Below are 20,228 nucleotides of genomic sequence, written 5' to 3'. Positions count from 1 at the left end.
AGAATTTACAGTGCAGAAGGAGGCCATTTTGCCCATCGAGTCTGCACCGGCTCCCGGAAAGAGCACTGCACCCAAGGTTAACACCTCTACCCTATCCCCATAACCCAGTAACCCCACCCAACACTAAGGGCAATTTATCATGTCCAATCCACCTAACTTGCACATCTTTGGACTGTGGGAGGAAACCCACGCACACACGGGGAGGATGTGCAGACTCCGCACAGACAGTGACCCAAGCTGGAATCGAACCTGGGACCCTGGATCTGTGAAGCGATTGTGCTATCCACAATGCTACCGTGCTCGGGATCTCCGAAGGAGACCGAGATGGATCATTCACTTGGCACTTCTGGCTGAAGGTTGTTGCGACTGCCTCAGCCTTGCCTTTTGCACATATGCGCTGGGCTCCTCCATCATTGAGGATGGGGATATTTGTGGAGCTTCCTCCTCCAGTGAGTTGTTTAATTGTCCTCCACCATTCACCGCTGAATGTTGCAGGACTGCAGAGCTTAGATCTGATGCGATTGTTGATCCCCTGGCTTGGTCGTATTTGCAGAGTGGGGGATATGTCGGGCCATGAGGTTGCAGATTGTGGTTGTAACTACTGGAACAGCTTGGCAAGTTTGAGCTCAGGTCTTCAGTACTGTTGCCGGAATATTGTCACGAGTACTGATGTTATTTAAATTATATCCTTAATACTATAATATTAAACAAAGGGTGACACATTGATTAGCACTGCTAACACACAGCGGCAGGCTTCAATTCCGGCCTTGGGTGACTGTGTGGGGTTTGCACGTTCTCCCCGTGTCACTGGGTTTCCTCCGGGTGCTCCAGTTTCCTCCCACAGTTTAAAGTTGTGCAGGTTAAGTGGATTGGCCATGATAAATTGCCCCTTCATGTCCAAAGGCTAGTTGGAGTTATGGGGATAGGTCGGGTGCTCTTTCGGAGGGCTGGTATAGACTCGATGGGCTGAATGGCCTCCTGCACTGTAGGGATTCTATTATATGTATCAAAAACACAATTTTGCTTAAACATTTTAAAAATCTTTGCCTTCACTTACCCTGTTATGCTTCTGTCCTTCCTTTCCTTACTCCCTTTTTTCTGATTAATATTCTCCCTCTTCTAACAGTTTGCTTGTTACTGATTCAACTCTTGCACCTAACTTTTCATTCTGCCTCCCAGTTTGCACTTTTCGTTTTCTACCTGGAGGCAATTTCACATCAACCAGTAAAAGCTATCACTGACGATCTGTTCATAACCAGCATCATCACTAATACGCCCCTATCAACCCTCCCCACACCCGAAGAACAATTTGGTCAACAACAGTGTTTAAAAAGGAATGTGTGAACTTTTTTCTACCTACAGATGACCGTGTATTTTGAAACTTTTGTTTATAATAGGATACTATAATTTCTAAACTTGCATTTGTTGTGCAGCAAGTGAAACAGTATTCCTATGTGCTAAGTCTACCATGGTTTGTTGAACCTGTCTGTCTTGGGTTGTGTTTTTATCTGCATGTTACCTTGTTTCTGCACATTATTGTTTCAATCTTATTATGTTGAAAATTGTTAAACATAAATGCACACAGATTCGTGATCATTGCAGACTTAACCATGCCGAAATGTTGAAAATGCATAGTGCTATTCGTGCAGTTAAATTACATTACAATCAATTTCAGTTGTCTGCATTAACAATTTAGAGCCACTGAATTTGTTTTGGATACTGTAAACTATATTTCGTGCTGCAGTTGTGCTTCAGATTGTCTGGTATTTCTTCCAAATTGTATTTTCGCCGTTTATTTGTCCCCTCCCTGTAATGTCCATTCCAAATTGCCTTTGTGCTTCCACGTAATTCTTCCTTCAAGAAAGGAATGTGGTACAGCCTGCAGACATTTCTACAACCTTGACCTTTCACATTTAAGTATACTGCTGTGACAATCCAATAAATCGCATTGGTTTTGTGTTGGCATGAGGAAGAGTTGCTTGACAGTTGTTTTGCCTGAGTTAGAAGGTTTGCATTTAAGCCCCAACCTGCACTGAGTCCTTATTGAGAATATGTTATCTAAGATGCTGTGAAATTAGTTGTGAAACTGTGAAATTAGTTGCGAAACTAAATTGGTTGCTGACTCTGCTGGCATACAATTCTCACTCATCCAGCACTAGAATCATAGAATAGTGTGGTACTGAATTTGGCCTTTTGGTCCATTGAGTCTATACTGGATGCTCCTTTTGAAGAGCAATCCAGTTAGAGCACTTTCTCTCTCTTTCCTCATCTCTGAAATTGTTTCTCCTTCAACTATTTATTTATTCAATTATCTTCTGAAGGCGACTATTGAATCTGTTTCTACTTCCCTATCGGGCAGAGCATTTTAAATTATAGCTATTCATTGCTCAACAAAAGTTTTTCTTTTTTCCTCTGGGTATTTTGCCAGTCTTCTTAAATCTTGGTCATTCTTTAGCTATTGGAAACAGTTTCTCTTTTTTTTTTGCTCAATATAACCCCTTCATGATTTTAACTCCCCCTATCAAATCATCTAATACCATCTCTACATTAAGAGACCTCAGCTTCTCCAGTCTAGCCACATAACTGTGATCCCTCATCTCAGCAACCATTTTAGTCATTCTTTTTTGTTTCCCCAAAGCCTTCACATTCTTCCGAAGGTGTGGTGTCCAGAATTGCAAATTATACTCCATCTGGTGCTGAACCACTATTTTATACAAGGTCAGGCCAACCTCCTTGCTTTTGTAGCAATGCCTTTATTTATAATGGCTAGAAATCCCATTTGCGTTATTAGCCTGTCCTGCCACCTTTAAAATGTTGTGCATAAACATCCTCAGATCTCCCTGTCCTTGCGCCCACTTTTCAGTTATACTATTTGGCATGTATTGTGCTTCCACGTTCTTTATTCCAAAATGTGTCATCTCACATTTATTTGCTCTGACTTTTATCTGCCAATTTCTGTTCATTCCATCAATTTCATGTCCTCTTCTTGTCCACTACTAGCATCCTCACTGTTTACTATACTTCCAAGTTTTGTATTATCTATCAATTCAAAAATTGCCCTGTATCCCCAAGCGCAAGAACTATATGAAAAAGAGCAGTGGTCTTAGCACTGAATCAGGGGGTGCACCATTGTGTACCTCTCTCCCACTGAAAAACAGTCATTTGCCAGACCTCCATTTTATATCCCTTAGCTAATTTTTAACCATGCTTTTATTGCCCTATTAAAACCATGGAATTCAATTTTGCCTAATATGTCGGCACATTAAGATCCATATACGCATCATCTGTACTGCCTTCAACCACCTGCCCTGCTACCCCATTAAAAACTCAATTTAATTACAAATACCCTCAACAAACCCATGTTGGCTGTTTTATTAGTCTATATGTCTCCAAGTGGCAGTTGATTTTGTCCCAGATTATTGTTTCTAAAAGCTTGCTCATTACCGACATTGAGCTGACAGTGATGTCGGTACCGTACATTGTAATTGCCAGGTTTAACTGCCCCCTTTTTTGTCCAGGGGTGTAACATTTGCAATCTGCCAGTCCTTTGGCACCACCTTTGTTTCTAAGGAGGGTTGGAAAATTGTGACCAGAACCTTTTGTACTTAAATTTTGAAATATTTTTATTGAGATTTTGGAGCTTTTGTTTTACAAAAAGACCATACATTTACAAAGCATACCAGGAGTAACCTATTTGTGTTTCATTGGTGTCAGGTTTTTAATTATTTACATGTGCCATCCCCAACGAATAGAAAAGACAGGAGTGGAAGGCATTGCATGTGGAGTACCGACACCCCCCCCCCCCCCCCCCCCCTTTTTAGGTGTACATTGGCTCAGCTCGTTCGCTGGTTTTGTTTACACATTTCCATCGGGTGGGGGTGGAGCCCTTCCCTGTACAGGGTTAATTTAATTTTGACCCCGCCTCATGAATAGTTCTGGCTGGTCAGGTACCCCAAATACTGCCACTTTCGGACTTGGCTCCACCCTCACCCACACAACCTTGGACATTGCCTCAAAGAAGGATGTCCAGAACCCAACAACTCTGGGGCATGCAGTGAACATGTGTGTGTGGTTGGCTGGGCCCCTGTGACACCGTTCACACTTTTCTCCATCTCTGAGAAGAACTCGCTCATTTAAGTTCTTGTTATGTGTCCAGTGCACCACTTTCAGTACCCTCATACTTTCTATCTTCAACAACCTAGCATTGGATGACTTCTATATTTTGAATACTACCAGACTTCTTAATACCTCCTTTTTATCTATTATATCTCATCCAGTATTCCACCAATCTCTTCATTTACTGAAGCTTTGTAAAAGTCCGCTTCCTTGATAAACACCAATACAAAGTACTAATTTAATATCTCAACCATGAATCCACCAAGATATCTGGATTTTCTGGCACCTAATCAGCTTCACTATTCCCTTCTGAGCCCTTTTACTGTTAATATGCCTAAGCGCATCTTATGATTTCCTTTTATGTTAGCGTCCAATCTATTTTTGTTATGTCCTTATTCTCCAATTATTATTTTGCATTTTTTCTTTGTACGTTTTATATGGTGTCTGATTCACCTTTTTATTGTCAAGCTGATGTTGGTGACACAAACATTTTTTCTGTTTCATCCTATTCGCCAACTCCTTTGTGATCAGGGAACTAACTTGTGATTTGGTTTCCCTACTTTTTCTCCCTTTTTGGGATAAACCAGACTTTATCCAGATAATCTCTTTAAAGGCTTTCCAATACACCATTACTCTCCTGCCTGCTGGATTTTGGCTCTCATCTATCTAGGTCAGATCCCTATTCAATTTTCTTAAATTAGCTGCCCTCCAGTTAAGCATTTTTATCCTATATTGTTCCTTGTCTTCCTCTATAACTAATCTAAAGATGTGTGTGATGACCCATGTACTGGGAAAAGCCTGAATTTTCTGTGTGTTGGCCAATGTGCTTTGGGAAAAGTTTTTTTAGGAAAACCCTGGGGTTGGATTCTCTGTTTTTGAGTCTACATCCCCATGACGTCGTAAAAACTGTGGCCTTTCGCGCCAGAAAAACTGGCGTGAAAAGACCACTTATTCATAGCAGGAAGCTAGCAGGGACCCGTCGTGAATCTAGCAGCTTTAGCTGCAGATATGGGCCCCCCCACACTTCCGGGTCAGAGATTGCGCATGAGCACGGTGCCGACCTCCAGCAGCTGCGTCGTGCTCCATGACGGACTCAGACCGTAGAGCTGGACCTCCTAAATCGTGCCCGCTCCCGTATGAGGCTCCCCCTGCCCTCCGATTGGCCTGCCACAGACCATGGTGGCCGCAGCCGCCACGCGTGTGTCACGAACGACAGGACCACATTAGTTCCATGTCGTTGGGACTTCTGCCGGTCGGATGCGGAGAACGGCGGGGCGGGTCTCCAGCAATGGCTGCAGATAGGGGATACACGGTATGGCGTACTCTCGGAATACGCCGCTTTTCTGGGCCCGGAGAAATTGCGTCCGGCGCTGGGGCGGAGAATCCACTTCAACACATGTAATCAGGACCAGCGCCGGACACAATTTTGCCGTCATAGTGCGGAGAATCTAGCCCCTGTATTTTCTTTTATGCAATTTGCCTTTAAGACCAGTGTGAACTGGGGAATATTCTGAAAGAGGGTTAATTGGTTTTCTGATTACGGCATCATGAGGTTCTAAGAAAAGTCCATGTGACCTGAAGTCACTGGGGATGAACAATTAAGAAGCAAAGAGTAAATAGCAACCATATTAAAAATCATTGGATGATTTGTGATTTTATTTTTTTTTTTATAAATTTAGATTAGCCAATTATTTTTTCTAATTAAGGGGCAATTTAGGGTGGCCAATCCACCTACTCTGCACATTTTTGGGTTGTGGGGGCGAAACCCACGCAGACACGGGGAGAACGTGCAAACTCCACACGGACAGTGACCCAGAGCCGGGATCGAACCTGGGACCTCAGCGCCGTGAGGCGGTTGTGCTAACCACTAGGCCACCGTGCTGCCCGATTTGTGATTTTATTGTGATTATGCGTTGAACTATATCTGTTTGACAAGTACTCTCAATATTTAATTGTGTACCGTGCTGTCACAAGGTTGTCATTATATTCACAAAGCTATTCTAATGAAATAAAATACTTGTGAGATTTGAACTTCTTTCAAATTGATTTTTATTTTTTGTCACCATGTTTTCCCCAAATAATACACATTCCTAAAGCTTGGGCCCTCAAATATGCCCAAAAGTTGCTTCAAAGCTGGATTTTTGAATGCCCATTCATGCACAGGCAACTTCAGTTTGATTTTGGGTTCAATTTCTTGCTCCCTGGTGAGATGTCTAAATTTTTGTGGTTTCTTAGTGCATTGTCTCTCTGACGGTTAACTACTAAATAGGAACATCTGCATATTGAAATAGATGCACATTATGGGTAGTCTTTATTTAGCTCTCTCAGCTCCATTGTATGGACCCTAGCCATTCATAAGACAAAAGCTTTGTAATGCAGAATATATATTGTTTAACTGACATTTATTTCATAGGCTTAAAGAAACTAATATTTTTTTCTATCAGCAGATCATTTAAAATTGCCTTTCTCTTCTTCCCAAGAGCTACTTTCACTGACGGTGCTCTGACATTTCCCAATGTCCTATTTTGTAATATCCAGAATATATTGTATAACCTTTATTGTTTTGAATAAGTGCACTTGCAATTGGAGGACATTTCTAATAGCTTTATGTTGCATTGCGCAAGGTTTAATGACTGGGGAAAAAAGTGAAAAATACGTTACTTCCTTGAACATCCAGCAGAGGGCACTCTTTGACTTTAACAAGAACAGGTTAATATTGTACATGTTATTTAATTGGAAATCTGTGTCTGCTAATTTTGCAATACTGACAAATTTCTGATTGTTTATTTGTTACTGCCAAAAATGTTTTTTATTTCTGTTATTTCCAAACATGTTTAGTAGCTAGCTTTAACTGTTATAACGCAATGGACATGGTATATAATCAACAAGGTTCTCAATTAATGAAGTTCCTTACATTAAAAGTGATATTGTAGACATTTGCAAGTTTTTACTTTAATTCTCAGTCTGTGCCTAGTTATGTATCTGTAAGCATGCTACAGTGGTTCTGTGTCCCTAATGTAGTCAAGAAAAAAAGCCAAAGTTCCCACTCTTGATTGGAATCCAGTAATCCCTGCTGGGTAGTGTCTGTGTGCAGATTGGGCTGAGATGTCATGTTGCTCATAGTTAAATAACCTATCTAAATTTGCATATGAAGAAGGCCAAATTTCTTTGGAAATGCATTCCAGCAGGAGTCTGTGCATGCCAGTTCGGTCTTCGCAGTGCCGCTCCGCAAGACATCGCTAGTAAATTTGCTAAAATGGTTCAGGATGAGTTGCCTGTAATTTTCATGGCTTCCTTCCTTCCTGGTATGACTGTTTCCTGATTATAGTGAGATTGTGATCTCAAACGTTATGGGAACATGCATTCTATCCTTCACAGTGCAGTGCAATTGAATACCAGTACACTGCCACTGAACCACTCCCTGAATTGCAGCATAATAGATAATGTATTTTTCTTTTCCCAGGATGAAATTCTGTGCAATATTTGGCGACGTTACTTGCAAAAAAGCCGAAATGCGTACACGAACAAGCCAATTGATCACTCTGACAGAAAAAGAATGGTAGGTCTGATTAAACAAGAAATATTGGCAGTTCCAAATTTAAGTTAGAGAACCATTTTTCGATGTTTGTAGCATTGAATAGGAGCTGCTTGATCCCAAATTTGTTTGGGAATTTTTGACCTCTGTGCATAAAAGTTAGAAATATGGAATTGGCTGGTTAACTCTATTAATTTATGTTGGTGTATATCCTCCACACAAGCAGTGAACCTGTTCCCGTATGACTGGCTTGTTCCCATAACCCTTTTACTTCCTTTATTTCAACCATTTATCTAATGTATTCTTAAATCTTGTTGTGACCTCAGCTGCAATCATAATACAATAGTGCATTCCAGTCACACAACCCTATAGGTAAAAAAAATCTGTTCTATTGTCTGTCTTACATTTAATGGTATCTTCTTTTAGACTGCACAATCATAGAACCATAGAATCCTGCAGTGCTGCAGGATGCCATTCGGCCCATCGAGTCTGCAACGACCCTCTGAAAGAGCACTCTACCTCTGCCCACTCTCTTGCCCTACCCCGTAACCCCAGCTAGCCACCTCTCTGGACATGGGGCAATTTTAACATGGCCAATCCATCTAACCTGCACACTTTTGGATCTATAAGGCAATTTAGCATGACCAGTCCAACTAACCAGCGCATCTTGGGATACTAAGGGGCAATTTAGTATGACCAACCCATCGATATGCACATCTTTGGACTGTGGGAAGAAACCGGACCACCTGGAGGAAACCCACACAGAAATGGGGAGAACGCGCAAACTCCACACAAACAGTCACCCAAGGCTGGAATTGAACCCTGGTCCCTGGAGGTGTGAAGCAGCCATGGTACTGCCACTGGAAACGGCCCATTTTGAACTATTATAGCCCATCCTTTCATAATTTTAAATGCCAATATTGAATCAACCCTTGCATTTCACTCTTCTAATGAAACCATTTCATTAGAAGTTTTCAAATTTGCATTTCTACATAATAGTGTACCACATCTATTTCTCACCATCCTGCCTATATTGTCGTACCCTTTAAACGCATTTCTGAACTTTATTCAGTGAGGCATATTTGAATTGACTTAAAATGGACATGGTGCCATGACAATGATGGCTGCCAGAGGTCAGATGACAAGGTCTGTGTATTCAAGAACTGATCTCACAAGAGCAAAAAGGTGCATTCCAGGCTGATGGCACCTGTCGATCTCAGAAGATATTAAGGTGTATGTCAGTTGTGGATTGAACATCATCTGTTGTGGCTGGAGAGACTGACCTGACTGTTAGTCCTTTCCACAGCTGACACAGATGAACAATAATTGCCCAAGGTCAACCAATGTATTTTTTTTCTTCGGAAGGGACTCTCTTTCCTGCTATCTGGTCATGTCTTTTGTCTTCTTCTGTTACCATACCCTAATTGATTCTCTCCAGTCAGCAGCAAGGACTTCCCATGAATTGATTCCGCTCCTTGCTCACTTGAGGTCTTGCTTGCACATATCCTTGAATCACAGACATGGGACACCTGTTTGTCCCAAGTAGATATATCTGGAAGACCATAAGAAGGCATTCCTAATTTGGATGGGTCTCTTTAAAAAAAAGTAATTGTCTTAACCTATTAAGATGGATGTCTCAAATTAATGAAACAATATCCGAGGAACAATAAAGCAAGATGTGACTCATCTAAGAATGCTACCTTATTTGGTGAAGAAACCACAATTGTGAGGAGACTCGTGGTGGAACAGCCATGTTTGCTCTTTTGACTCTTCAAATAAGAAATACTGTCTGCATTTCTCAGACTCAGAAAAGACAATACCAACTGTGCCTGAGACAGATCCGAAGGTTGTAAAATAGTAAGATCTTCAAGCCTGTTTTTTTTGCGTTCATGAAAACAGCAAACCTAATTCCTGGTAATGAGACTATGAGAAACTGACTTTATGACCTGCAGAATGCCCATCACTTCGGGAAAACCTACAGACAACTTCAACATACAATTTTGGCTGTTGATCTCACCTAAATTGCACTTCAGGTGTGAAGTTCAGGCCTGCAACTTTGATCTTCAAATTACAACAGTCAAGTTATATATAAACATTTCCGTGGATACGTGGGTTTGAGTAGGGTGATCATTGCTCGGCACAACATCGAGGGCCGAAGGGCCTGTTCTGTGCTGTACTGTTCTATGTTCTATGTAACTAAATAATCATTGAATTAACTAAAACCTATGAAAAGCTTGCTGCTGGTTATCCAACTATCCACACACTCGGTTTAAAAAGCATACACTCAAATCGTCCTCTCAAACGCATTCATTTTGACATAGCGACAATGAAGAAAGGTTGATATATTTCCGAGTCCGGATGCAGTGTGTGGCTAGGGGGACAGCTTGGAAGTGTTACTGTGCGCCTGCTGTTCTTGGTTTCCGAGATGATGGAGGTTATAGGTTTGGTGAGTTGCTGCAGTGCATCTTGTATGCCCCCATTAGAAGTATATTGTTTTTCTTGAATCAAATGCACCGTAGTCTTATTTACTGATATTAAATTCTATCACTGATATTAAATTCTATCAGCCACTGTTTTGCCAATACCCGAATCTCGTTAATATCTCGTTGCGGCTTCATTTTGGCTGTTGTCACTATATTGTAATCAATATGATCTCCAAATTTGGACATCACAACCTCTAGCCATACATCCACATAATTCATGCACACAATGAAAAAACCCTGTGGGACACTACTATGCACTTCTAAAAGCACTGAGAATCTGCTCCTGACTCCCACTCTCTGTTTCTTTCGCATATAATTTTTTTCCATCATATAAGTTGTCCCAGTACAATTTTGATCAGTTTAGTTTGGTATGTGGAAAAATATTGATATTTAGATTTGCTGTGTTCCTTATATCTGAAAACGTGCAATAAAAAAAGCGATACCTTTTTTAAAAAAGTTATGAAGCGGAAGACTAATCCATAGTATCTATCTCGGACTTTCTTTCTACAATCACCCGACTCTACCTTCACATTAACTGACTAGATCTTTACTGCTAATGTCGTTCTTTATCCAGTTTTTGAAAGTTTCCTGCAATATAAGAAAAGGCACTAAATAGATTCTTCCTTCAATAAGAAGTTAAAACAACCCGTTGTATGATAAGTCATCCGATATTGGGGGAAAAACTCAGAAAAGGGATTATTATATATGCTGCTTTTGTATGCATACAGGAATACCAATAGAGCGGAGTAAAATATCTGATGGAACACGCTATACTCTAATGTGTGTATCTATTTCTTGTTTTGGTTACATGCATGTCTTTACATGTTTGAACATGAATCAAATAAAATCCCTCCCATTCAGAAACCTTGCAGGAGGTTGATTCCAGTAAGTGTGCTTTTTCCCCACTGAAACAAAGTGCCAACAATGAACTGTATAATATAGTATTTTAAAAAAGAAAGCTGTGGCTATAGAAACTGATGATGCCAACAGAACACTTTTTTTTCTTTTAAGTACATCAAACCTTGAATGTAATATGCTTTACATATTGTGTTTTTTCCACATGGGCCAGGCTGGATTTAATTGATTAGATTGAATTAATGGAACATTTAAATTTAAAAACTAGAGATTTCCCAGCTATGCCTTAAAGTTGAAGCAGCATGTTGTCATTGGTTGTATTTCTATTTTTTTAGACAATGCATTCCACTTCTGGTGTGTCGTACTTTAATTCCTATTTTTATAAAATCTACTTGGTGAGCGCTGATAAATCTTTTATTTTGTTACTCAAAAATATCAACAGACATGTGGGCACATTTTCCTTCATACACGATATATAAAAAAATTGCTGTTTGCAATTCATGGAGACAACATTGAATGGGGAAAACAACACATGCAGTCTAAGCCTTCTTGATTTTCTAGTAATCAGACAGGATCCATTACACGTGAAATGAAAATGGCTTATTGTCACAAGTAGGCTTCAATGAAGTTACTGTGAAAAGCCCCTGGTCGCCACATTCAGGCGCCTGTTTGGGGAGGCTGGTACATTTACAATCCTTTCTGTTTAATTTTCCTTTGTGTACTGAGCTGAAACAACCTTTTAAAAAATCCATTTGCTATAAGAAAGCCAGGGTGTTTTGTAAATGAATGGACAGCTCTGTATGTAATATGCCCGTTCTTTGCCTATGCAACAACTATTCTCGAGCCAGCAGCTATTTGCTCATGAACATTTTGAGGCTCACTGACCCTCATTCTTTCCTTTCCCTTGTGTGATATTTACTACCCATTCATTAGCAAATGAGCAGTCTCACCACTTAGCCTCCTTGGAGCTTTAACGGAGGAAGGTACAACAAGATGAGCCTAGACGCTCCTTCCCAACAGTGTTCTCAGCAGGGGTGGCACAGTGATTAGCACCGCTGTCTCACAGCACCAGGGACCCGGGTTCGTTTCCGATCTCAGGTGACTGTGGAGTTTGCACATTCGCCCTATGACTGTGTGGGTTTCATCTGGGTGCTCCTGTTTCCTCCCACAGTCCAAGATTTGCAGGTTAGGTGGGTTGGCCATGACAAATTGCCCCTTCGGGTAGGGTTACAGGGTGGGAGATTGGGCCTAGGTAATGTCCTTTTTGGAAGGTTGGTACAGACTCGATGGGCCGAATGGTCTCGTTCTGCATGGTTAGGATTGTAAAATTCTATTCTATGATTCTCGTGTGAATCATTGCAGTACAAAGTTACAGAATTGTGACAGCACGGAAGGAGACCATTTGTCCCATCATGTCTGCACCGGGCTGTCCAAATGAGCAACATGACTTGCTACCATTCCCCTGACTTTTCTTCGTACCCCTGCACAGTGTTTATATTCAAGTATTAATCTAATGCCTCATTTGAACTTGCCTGTACCATACTAACAGACCCTAACCACTCGTGTGAAAAAGTTTTTACTCATATCACATATGCTCTTTTTTGAAATTCACTTGAAATCTGTTCCCTCTTGTTCTTGATCCTTTTACGATTGGGGACATTTTCCCCCTATCTATTTGGTCCAGACCCACATAATTTTGAACATCTCTAACAAATCTCTTCTTTTTAAAAATAAATTTAGAGTACCCAATTATTTTTTTTTCCAATTAAGGGGCAATCCACCTAACCTGCACATCCTTGGGTTGTGGGGGGAATGTGCAAACTCCACACGGACAGTGACCCAGGGCTGGGATTCGAACCCAGGTCCTCAGCACCGCAGTCCCAGTGTTATCCACTGCGCCACATGCCACCGACAAATCTCCTCTTAACCTTCTATCCAAGGGGAACACTCCCAACTTCTCCAATTTATCCTCATAATTGAAGTTTGTTGTCCCTGGAACCATTCTTATGAACCTCTTCTGCACTCTCTCCAATGCGTTCACATTCTGCCTTAGTGTGGCACCCAGAACTGTGCACAATTCTTCAGCTGAGGTCTAGCTATGGTCTTGTATAAGTTCAACAGAACCTCCTTACTCTTGTGCTCTATACCCCTATTAATAAAGAGCAGGATACTTTACGGTTTATTAACTGCTCTCTCCACATGTCCTGCCACCTTTAATGATCTATGCACATATACATCCAGGTCCGTCTGATCCTGCACCCATTTAAGAATTTTTCCCCTTATTTTTTATCGTCTCTCCACATTTTTCCTACCAAAATGCATTACCTCACTCTTCAAGTAGAATTTCATCTACTGCCAATCTGCCCACTTGTCTATGTCCTTTTGAAGTTCTACACTGTCCTCTTCACAGTTGTCAAGTTGCAGTTTTGTTTTGTTGACGATACCCATTGTTAATTATTAAAGAAAATTACCAAGAAAGTACCAATTGAATACAGTAGTAATTAACAGCAGTTGTAAATAATTAGTGGTTTAATATGACTATATGTGTATATATTAGGGGTCGATTAGCTCAGTTGGCTGGACAGCTGATTCCTGATTTGGAACAACGCCAGCAGCGTGGGTTCAATTCCCGTACCAGCTGAGGTTATCCGTGAACGTCCAACCTTCTCAACCTTTCATCTCGTCTGAGGTGTGGTGACCCTCAGGTTAAATCACCACTAGTCGGCTCTCTCTCAAAAGGTCCTCGGGGGCCAACTTTTACTTCACATAGGAATTTGTTGAGTGCACAAAATTGAGTATGTGAGTAGTTTTGGGCCCCGTATCTAAGGAAGGTTGTGCTGGCCTTGGAAAGGGTCACAAGAATGATCCCTGGAATGAAGAGCTTGTCGTATGAGGAACGGTTGAGGGCTCTGGGTCTGTACTAGTTGGAGTTCAGAAGGATGAGGGGAGATCTTATTGAGACTTACAGGATACTGCAAGGCCTGGATAGAGTAGATGTGGAGAGGATGATCCCAACTTATCGGAAAAACTAGAACCAGAGGGCACAACCTCAGACTAAAGGGACGATCCTTTAAAACAGATATACATACATAGATTCATACATATCTCTTTAACCTGGGATTACCCCTCTCTCTGGATCTGTAAAGACTTAATTACCTGCAAAAGCTCGCATTCAAAGGATTGTCTTGCATCTTTATGTTTCTGGAACCTACCTCTTCATTCACCTGAGGAAGGAGCAGTGCTCCGAAAGTTAGTGATTTGAAACAAACCTGTTAGACTTTAACCTGGTGTTGTAAGACTTCTTACTGTACATACATGGATACATAGACGATAGGAGCAGGAGGAGGCCTTTTGGCCCTTTGAGCCTGCTCCGCCATTCATCATGATCATGGCTGATCTGAATCTGTGGAACTCTTTGCTGCAGAAGGCTGTGGAGGCCGAATCACTGAGTGTCTTTAAGACAGAGATAGATAGGTTCTTGATTAATAAGGGGATCAGGGGTTATGGGGAGAAGGCAGGAGAATGGGGATGAGAAAATTATCAGCCATGATTGAATGGCGGAGCAGACTCGATGGGCCGAGTGGCCTAATTCTGCTCCTATGTCTTATGGTCAAAATCAATTTAATCCAAAGACAGACATATGACAAAATGCTTCCTGCGTGTTAAAAATACTATGGTGCCAATGAATTTGCATTTCTTTTTTAAAAATCAGGCTCAATATATTTACATGGTTGTGGTTATTTTAATTGCCCTCTAGACACCAGGAAGTCTGTGCAAGTGAACACTGGGTGTGGATTCCTTGGTTTAAATTGATTTTCAGTTTGAATTGAATGTAAATTGAGGCAGAATCTTGGAAACTGTTGGATGTTGTCAGCACAATGGCATATCTGTGCGAAGGTGTCACTTTGCTGTTATCTGGTAATTGACTTTCAAAAATTTTCATTCCTCAATTTTACAGTACTACACAATTTCTGAAAATGACAAATATTTGAGGGTTTTTTTTCAGTATGTTTAAAGAACAAAGAAAAGTACAGCACAGGAACAACAGACCCTTCAGTCCTTCAAGCCTCTGCCGATCATGGTGCCCTAACTTAAAAAAAGTTTCTGACCGTACTCAGTTCGTATCCCTCTATTTCCTCCCTATTCATGTATCCATCCAAGATGCCTCTTAAATGTTACTAATGTGCCTGCTTCCACCACATTCTCTGACAGCGAATTCCAGGCCCCCACCACGCTGCATGAAAAACTTACCTCGCGCATCTCTCTTAAACTTTCCCCCTCTCATCTTGAACCTCTGCCCCCTTGTAATTGACACTTCCACCCTTGGAAAAAGCATCTGACTGTCCACCCTGTCTATGTCTCTCATAATTTTCTAGAACTCTATAAGGTCTCCCCTCAGCCTCCGTCTTTCCAGTGAAAACAATCCGAGTTTATTCAACCTCTCCTCATAGCCTATACCCTCGAGACCAGGCAGCATCCTGGTGGACCTTCTTTGCACTCTCTCCAAAGCTTCCACGTCCTTCTGATAATGTGGTGACCAGAACTGCATGCAGTACTCCAAATGCAGCCTAACCAAGGTTTTATATAGCTGCAAGATAATTTCCCAACTCTTGGGGGCAGCACGGTAGCATGGTGGTTAGCATAAATGCTTCACAGCTCCAGGGTCCCATGTTCGGTTCCCGGCTGGGTCACTGTCTGTGCGGAGTCTGCACGTCCTCCCCGTGTGTGCGTGGGTTTCCTCCGGGTGCTCCGGTTTCCTCCCACAGTCCAAAGATGTGCGGGTTAGGTGGATTGGGCATGCTAAATTGCCCGTAGTGCCCTTAAAAGTAAGGTTAAGGGGGGGGGGGGGTTGTTGGGTTACGGGTATAGGGTGGATACGTGGGTTTGAGTAGGGTGATCATTGCTCGGCACAACATCGAGGGCCGAAGGGCCTGTTCTGTGCTGTACTGTTCTATGTTCTTGTACTCAATGCCTCGGCTGATGACTGTATGCATGCCCTATGCCTTATTAATCACCTTGTGTTGCCAGACCCCTCTATGATAATGTTCCTCAGGGTTCTGCCATTTACAGTACAATTCATACCTAGATTTGATCCTCCAAAATGCATCACCTCGCATTTGTTCGAATTAAACTCCATCTGCCATTTCTGTGCCCAAGTCTCCAATCTATCTATATCCGATGGTATCCTCTGACAATCCTCGTCACCATCAGTAACTCCACCAGTCTTCAAGTCATCCATAAACTTACTAATCAGACCACCCACATTTTCCTCCAGATCGTTTATATATACTACAAACAACCGAGGTCCCAGCACTGATTCCTGCAGAACACCACTAGCTACAGATCTCCATTCAGAAAAACACCCACCGCTACTCTGTGTCTTCTATAACCAAGCCAGTTCTGTCTCTATCTAGCCAGCCCACCCTGAATCCATGTGATTTTAGTTTTTGTACCAGTCTGTCATGTGGGACCTTGTCCAACACCTTACTGAAGTCCATATAAACTACATCCACAACCCTTCCCTCATTAATTTTCTTTGTCGCCTTTTAAAAAAAACTCAATCAAGTTGGTGTGAAATGATCTTCCCCATACAAAATCATGCTGCCTGCCGCTAACTAGTCAATTTTCCTCCAAATGTACATACATTCTGTCCCTCAATATCTTTTCCACAAGCTTTCTCACCACTGATGTCAGGCTCAGCGATCTATAATTTGCTGGCTTGTCCTTGCTTCCTTTCTTAATCAAGGGAATAACATTGGCTATTCTCCAGTCCTCTGGAACCTCACCTGTGGTCAAAGAGGATGTGAAGATATCTGTTAAGGTCCCAGCTATTACTCTCCTTGCTTCCCGCAGTAACCTAGAATAGATCCCATCCGGCCCGGGGACTTGTCTACCTTAATGCAATTTGGGATACTCAATACTTCCTCCTTTTTTAGGTTGACGTTCGCAAGAGAGTTCACACACATATCCCTGACCTCAACATCCGTCATGTCCTTCTCTCTGGTGAATATCGATGCAAAGTACTTATTAAGGATTTCACCCACTTGAAATGAAAAAAAAATGAAAATCGCTTATTGTCACAAGTGAGCTTCAAATGAAGTTACTGTGAAAAGTCCCTAGTCGCCACATTCCGGTGCCTGTTCGGGGAGGCTGGTTAGGGTTAGGGAATTGAACCTTGCCTTGGTCTGCTTTAAAAGCCAGCTAATTAGCCCTGTGCTAAACCAGCCCCTTGTTGGAACCAATTCCTGTGGTTCCACGCATAAATTCCCTCCGTTATCCTTTAAGTAGGCCTACTCTTTCCCTTGCTACCCTCTTGCCCCTAATATATGCTTAGAAAAGCCTTGGGATTCTCCTTGACCATGTTTGCAAAAGGCATTTCATGGCCCCTTTCAGCCCTCCTAATGCCACGTTTAAGTCCCTTCCTGGGCAGCACAGTGTCACAGTGGTTAGCATTGCTGCCTCATGGTGCCGAGGTCCCAGGTTCAATCCCGGCAATGGGTCACTGTCTGTGGAGTTTGCACATTCTCCCCGTGTCTGCGTGGGGTTCGCCCCCACAACCCAAAAGATGTGCAGGGTAGATGGATTGGCCACACTAAATTGCTCCTTAATTGGAAAAAATGAATTGGGTACTCTAAAACTTTTTTCAAAAAGTGCCTTCCTACTTTTATTGTATCCCTCAAGGGCTTTGTCAGTTTTTAGACCTATCATAAGCTTCCTTTTTCCTTTGACTAAGCTTACAATTTCCCTTGTTATCCATGGCTTCCGAATCCTGCCATTTCTATCCTTCATTTTTGTGGGGACATGCCTGTCCTGCACTTCAATCAACTGGCCTTTAAAAGCCTCCTACACGTCAGATGTACGATTAGCCCTCAAATAGCCGCTCCAAATCCACATTCCCAAGTTCCTGTTTAATTTGGATGTAATTGGTCCTCGCCCAATTAAGCACCCTCACCCATGGGCCACTCTTGTTCTTATCCATGACTACTCAAAATCTTATGCAATTATGGTCGCTAAGCCCCAAATGCTCCCCCACTGAGACATCAATCACTTGGCCTGGCTCATTCCCCAATACCAAGTCTAGTATGGCCCTCTCCCTGATTGGATGTCAACATACTGTATCAAAAAGCCTGTCTGGACACATCTAACAAATAGCTCACTGTCTGATTTTATATTTTAGAAACAGATGCAACAAAGTTACAAAATAATACCACACATAAGGAGAACGGGGGGTGGGGTGGAAGACTGGCCCAACACAATGGACACAAAATAGAACAGGAGAATGATATGACATTTGGCTCAGTACAATCATTGGACTAAACCGATAATTCCCATGATCTCACCAGGGGAAGAGCAGGATAAAGTCATAAAAACATGCCAGGATGGTGTACATCCTCCCAGGCCTCACTGCTCTCAGCCAGGCTGGGTGCACCCTAACATACAGACCCCTTGGCCCAAGCAGTGTCACAGACACCAGCAACCCAGCTTAGCCTTCTCTCTCGGGTATCAGACCCAACTACACCCAAGCAGAAGCCAAGGGCGAGTACATTAGACCAGCACTACAAAAAAACCAAAGTAAGTCCACGAGGACCCCTGCTCTATGGGGAAGTTACATATGTGCCCCGAAACGTAACCAAACCCCCATTCAGGTCCAGAACAGAACCAACATAGATCATATAGCCAAAAAATAATGAAGAGAGGACCGGCAGCAACAAGTACGAGTTGTTCTCAGACCCAGAGTCTCCCACTGAAGAAAAAGAAGAAGAGGAGAGAAGACCAGAGCCACCAGAAATGACCCTCCATATAATATGAGCACAGGGCCTAGTCCGGGCCCTGACTCTTCTCAAAACTCGTGGAGGAATCCTCAACTGCAGAGGGATAGATTACTCAATTGATGACCAGCCAACAGGCCCCTAAGGAGAACGACAAGATACCAATGAAGCCCAAAGCTGGGGTAAGGATAATTAGTCCTGCCCCAGTCAAAGGGGAGGGGGGGGGGGGCTGCCTTAGGGAGAATGAGGGTGATGGTGCTGTCAAGACACCCTTTGAAAGGGCGCCCTGGGAGGCAGGGTCGGCACCAGGCAACCCAGCCCACCAACCAGGGCTGCCCTGTAGAAAAACCAACGCCACTGTATATCGAACACTCAAAGTGAACCCACTCCTGAACAGCCTGAACACTGAAACCCAGCTGACCTCAACGTGGCCAGGATTATACTTCACCTCTAAGTATCTCAGGGGAAGGTAAAGTGAGGCACACAGCAGAAGACAAAAAGATGGAAGAAAAAGCAAGAACCATCAGAGCTGATTACTTGGATAACAGGAAAACAGCATCCAACCCAAACCCCCACCTCTGGGGCAACTGCCCGACAAAAGACAACGAGTGGGGGGAGCCAACCATCCAGTCAACAAGAACCTCCTTGTGCATCTCCATAAAAGTACCCCACAACCCTTGGAAGTGAGCCCTGGCGACCTGCACCTTAGAGCCGAGACTTTCAGCCAGGATGACACCTCTGTTGGCAGCCCTCACCTGATGCACAGCACCGCCAAAGCGGGAGCCCTCTCAATAGCAAACCCACTCGAGCCCACTCTGCTGCCACGGACAAACGAAGATTTCAACATTTTATCTCTACTCTTTCTTGCAAGAAAACCGACCAATCATCCCTCGGGACCCAGCACAAACCATGCACCCCAAGAAAAGAAGAATACGAATGTGCAACAGGATGAAAAGACAGATTCAAAGATGAGCAGAGCCGGGTAGGTGGATTGGCCACGCTAAATTGCCCCTTAATTTAAAAAATGAATTGGGTACTCTAAATTTAATTTGTAAAAAGTATTACACGTATGACTCTGCTACGGCAAGAAGAAACTCATATTGCAGACAGATAAGCTTTGCTACCTCCTTTAATGGCACAGAGAACCCAGCTTTCTTAGAGGTCAGTAGCAAGTGGTGTTGCTCCGCCGCTGTTTGCAAAATCCAGTTTAGTATCTTTGTGATGCTAAACTAAGTTGAGTTGGGGAACAGATTTATATGGAACAAACAGAATGAAATTAAACCGACACGACAAAGAAGGTTTCTTGCAAAGCAAATATAGTTATGCGGTTTCGTTTTTTATGAAACAAGTCAGCATTCATAGTCTTATTAATTGCACAATGTAAACTCCCAATATGAAATGCTTTTCAGTGACTTCATTTTCCTTTGTTCCCTCCTCACCACTTTGCAAATGCTGGGATTTAATGAACAC

At 42.5% G+C, this 20,228-nt stretch overlaps 1 protein-coding gene across 2 annotated transcripts in view; it reads left to right on the top strand.

The window, feature by feature from the left end:
* taf1b (TATA box binding protein (Tbp)-associated factor, RNA polymerase I, B) overlaps nt 1–20,228 on the top strand; it is a 116,191-nt gene that overhangs the window by 35,654 nt on the left and 60,309 nt on the right. For both annotated transcript variants that reach the window (XM_038800276.1, XM_038800275.1), the window contains exon 5: nt 7,580–7,675. In XM_038800276.1, coding sequence (XP_038656204.1) covers nt 7,580–7,675 — 96 coding nt within the window. The remainder of the gene's footprint in view (nt 1–7,579; nt 7,676–20,228) is intronic.

This window comes from Scyliorhinus canicula, chromosome 6 (assembly GCF_902713615.1).
Source record: "Scyliorhinus canicula chromosome 6, sScyCan1.1, whole genome shotgun sequence".
Taxonomy (NCBI): Eukaryota; Metazoa; Chordata; class Chondrichthyes; order Carcharhiniformes; family Scyliorhinidae; genus Scyliorhinus; species Scyliorhinus canicula.
Note: the sequence above shows the minus strand (reverse complement) of the source record. Positions and strands in the feature narration are given on the sequence as shown.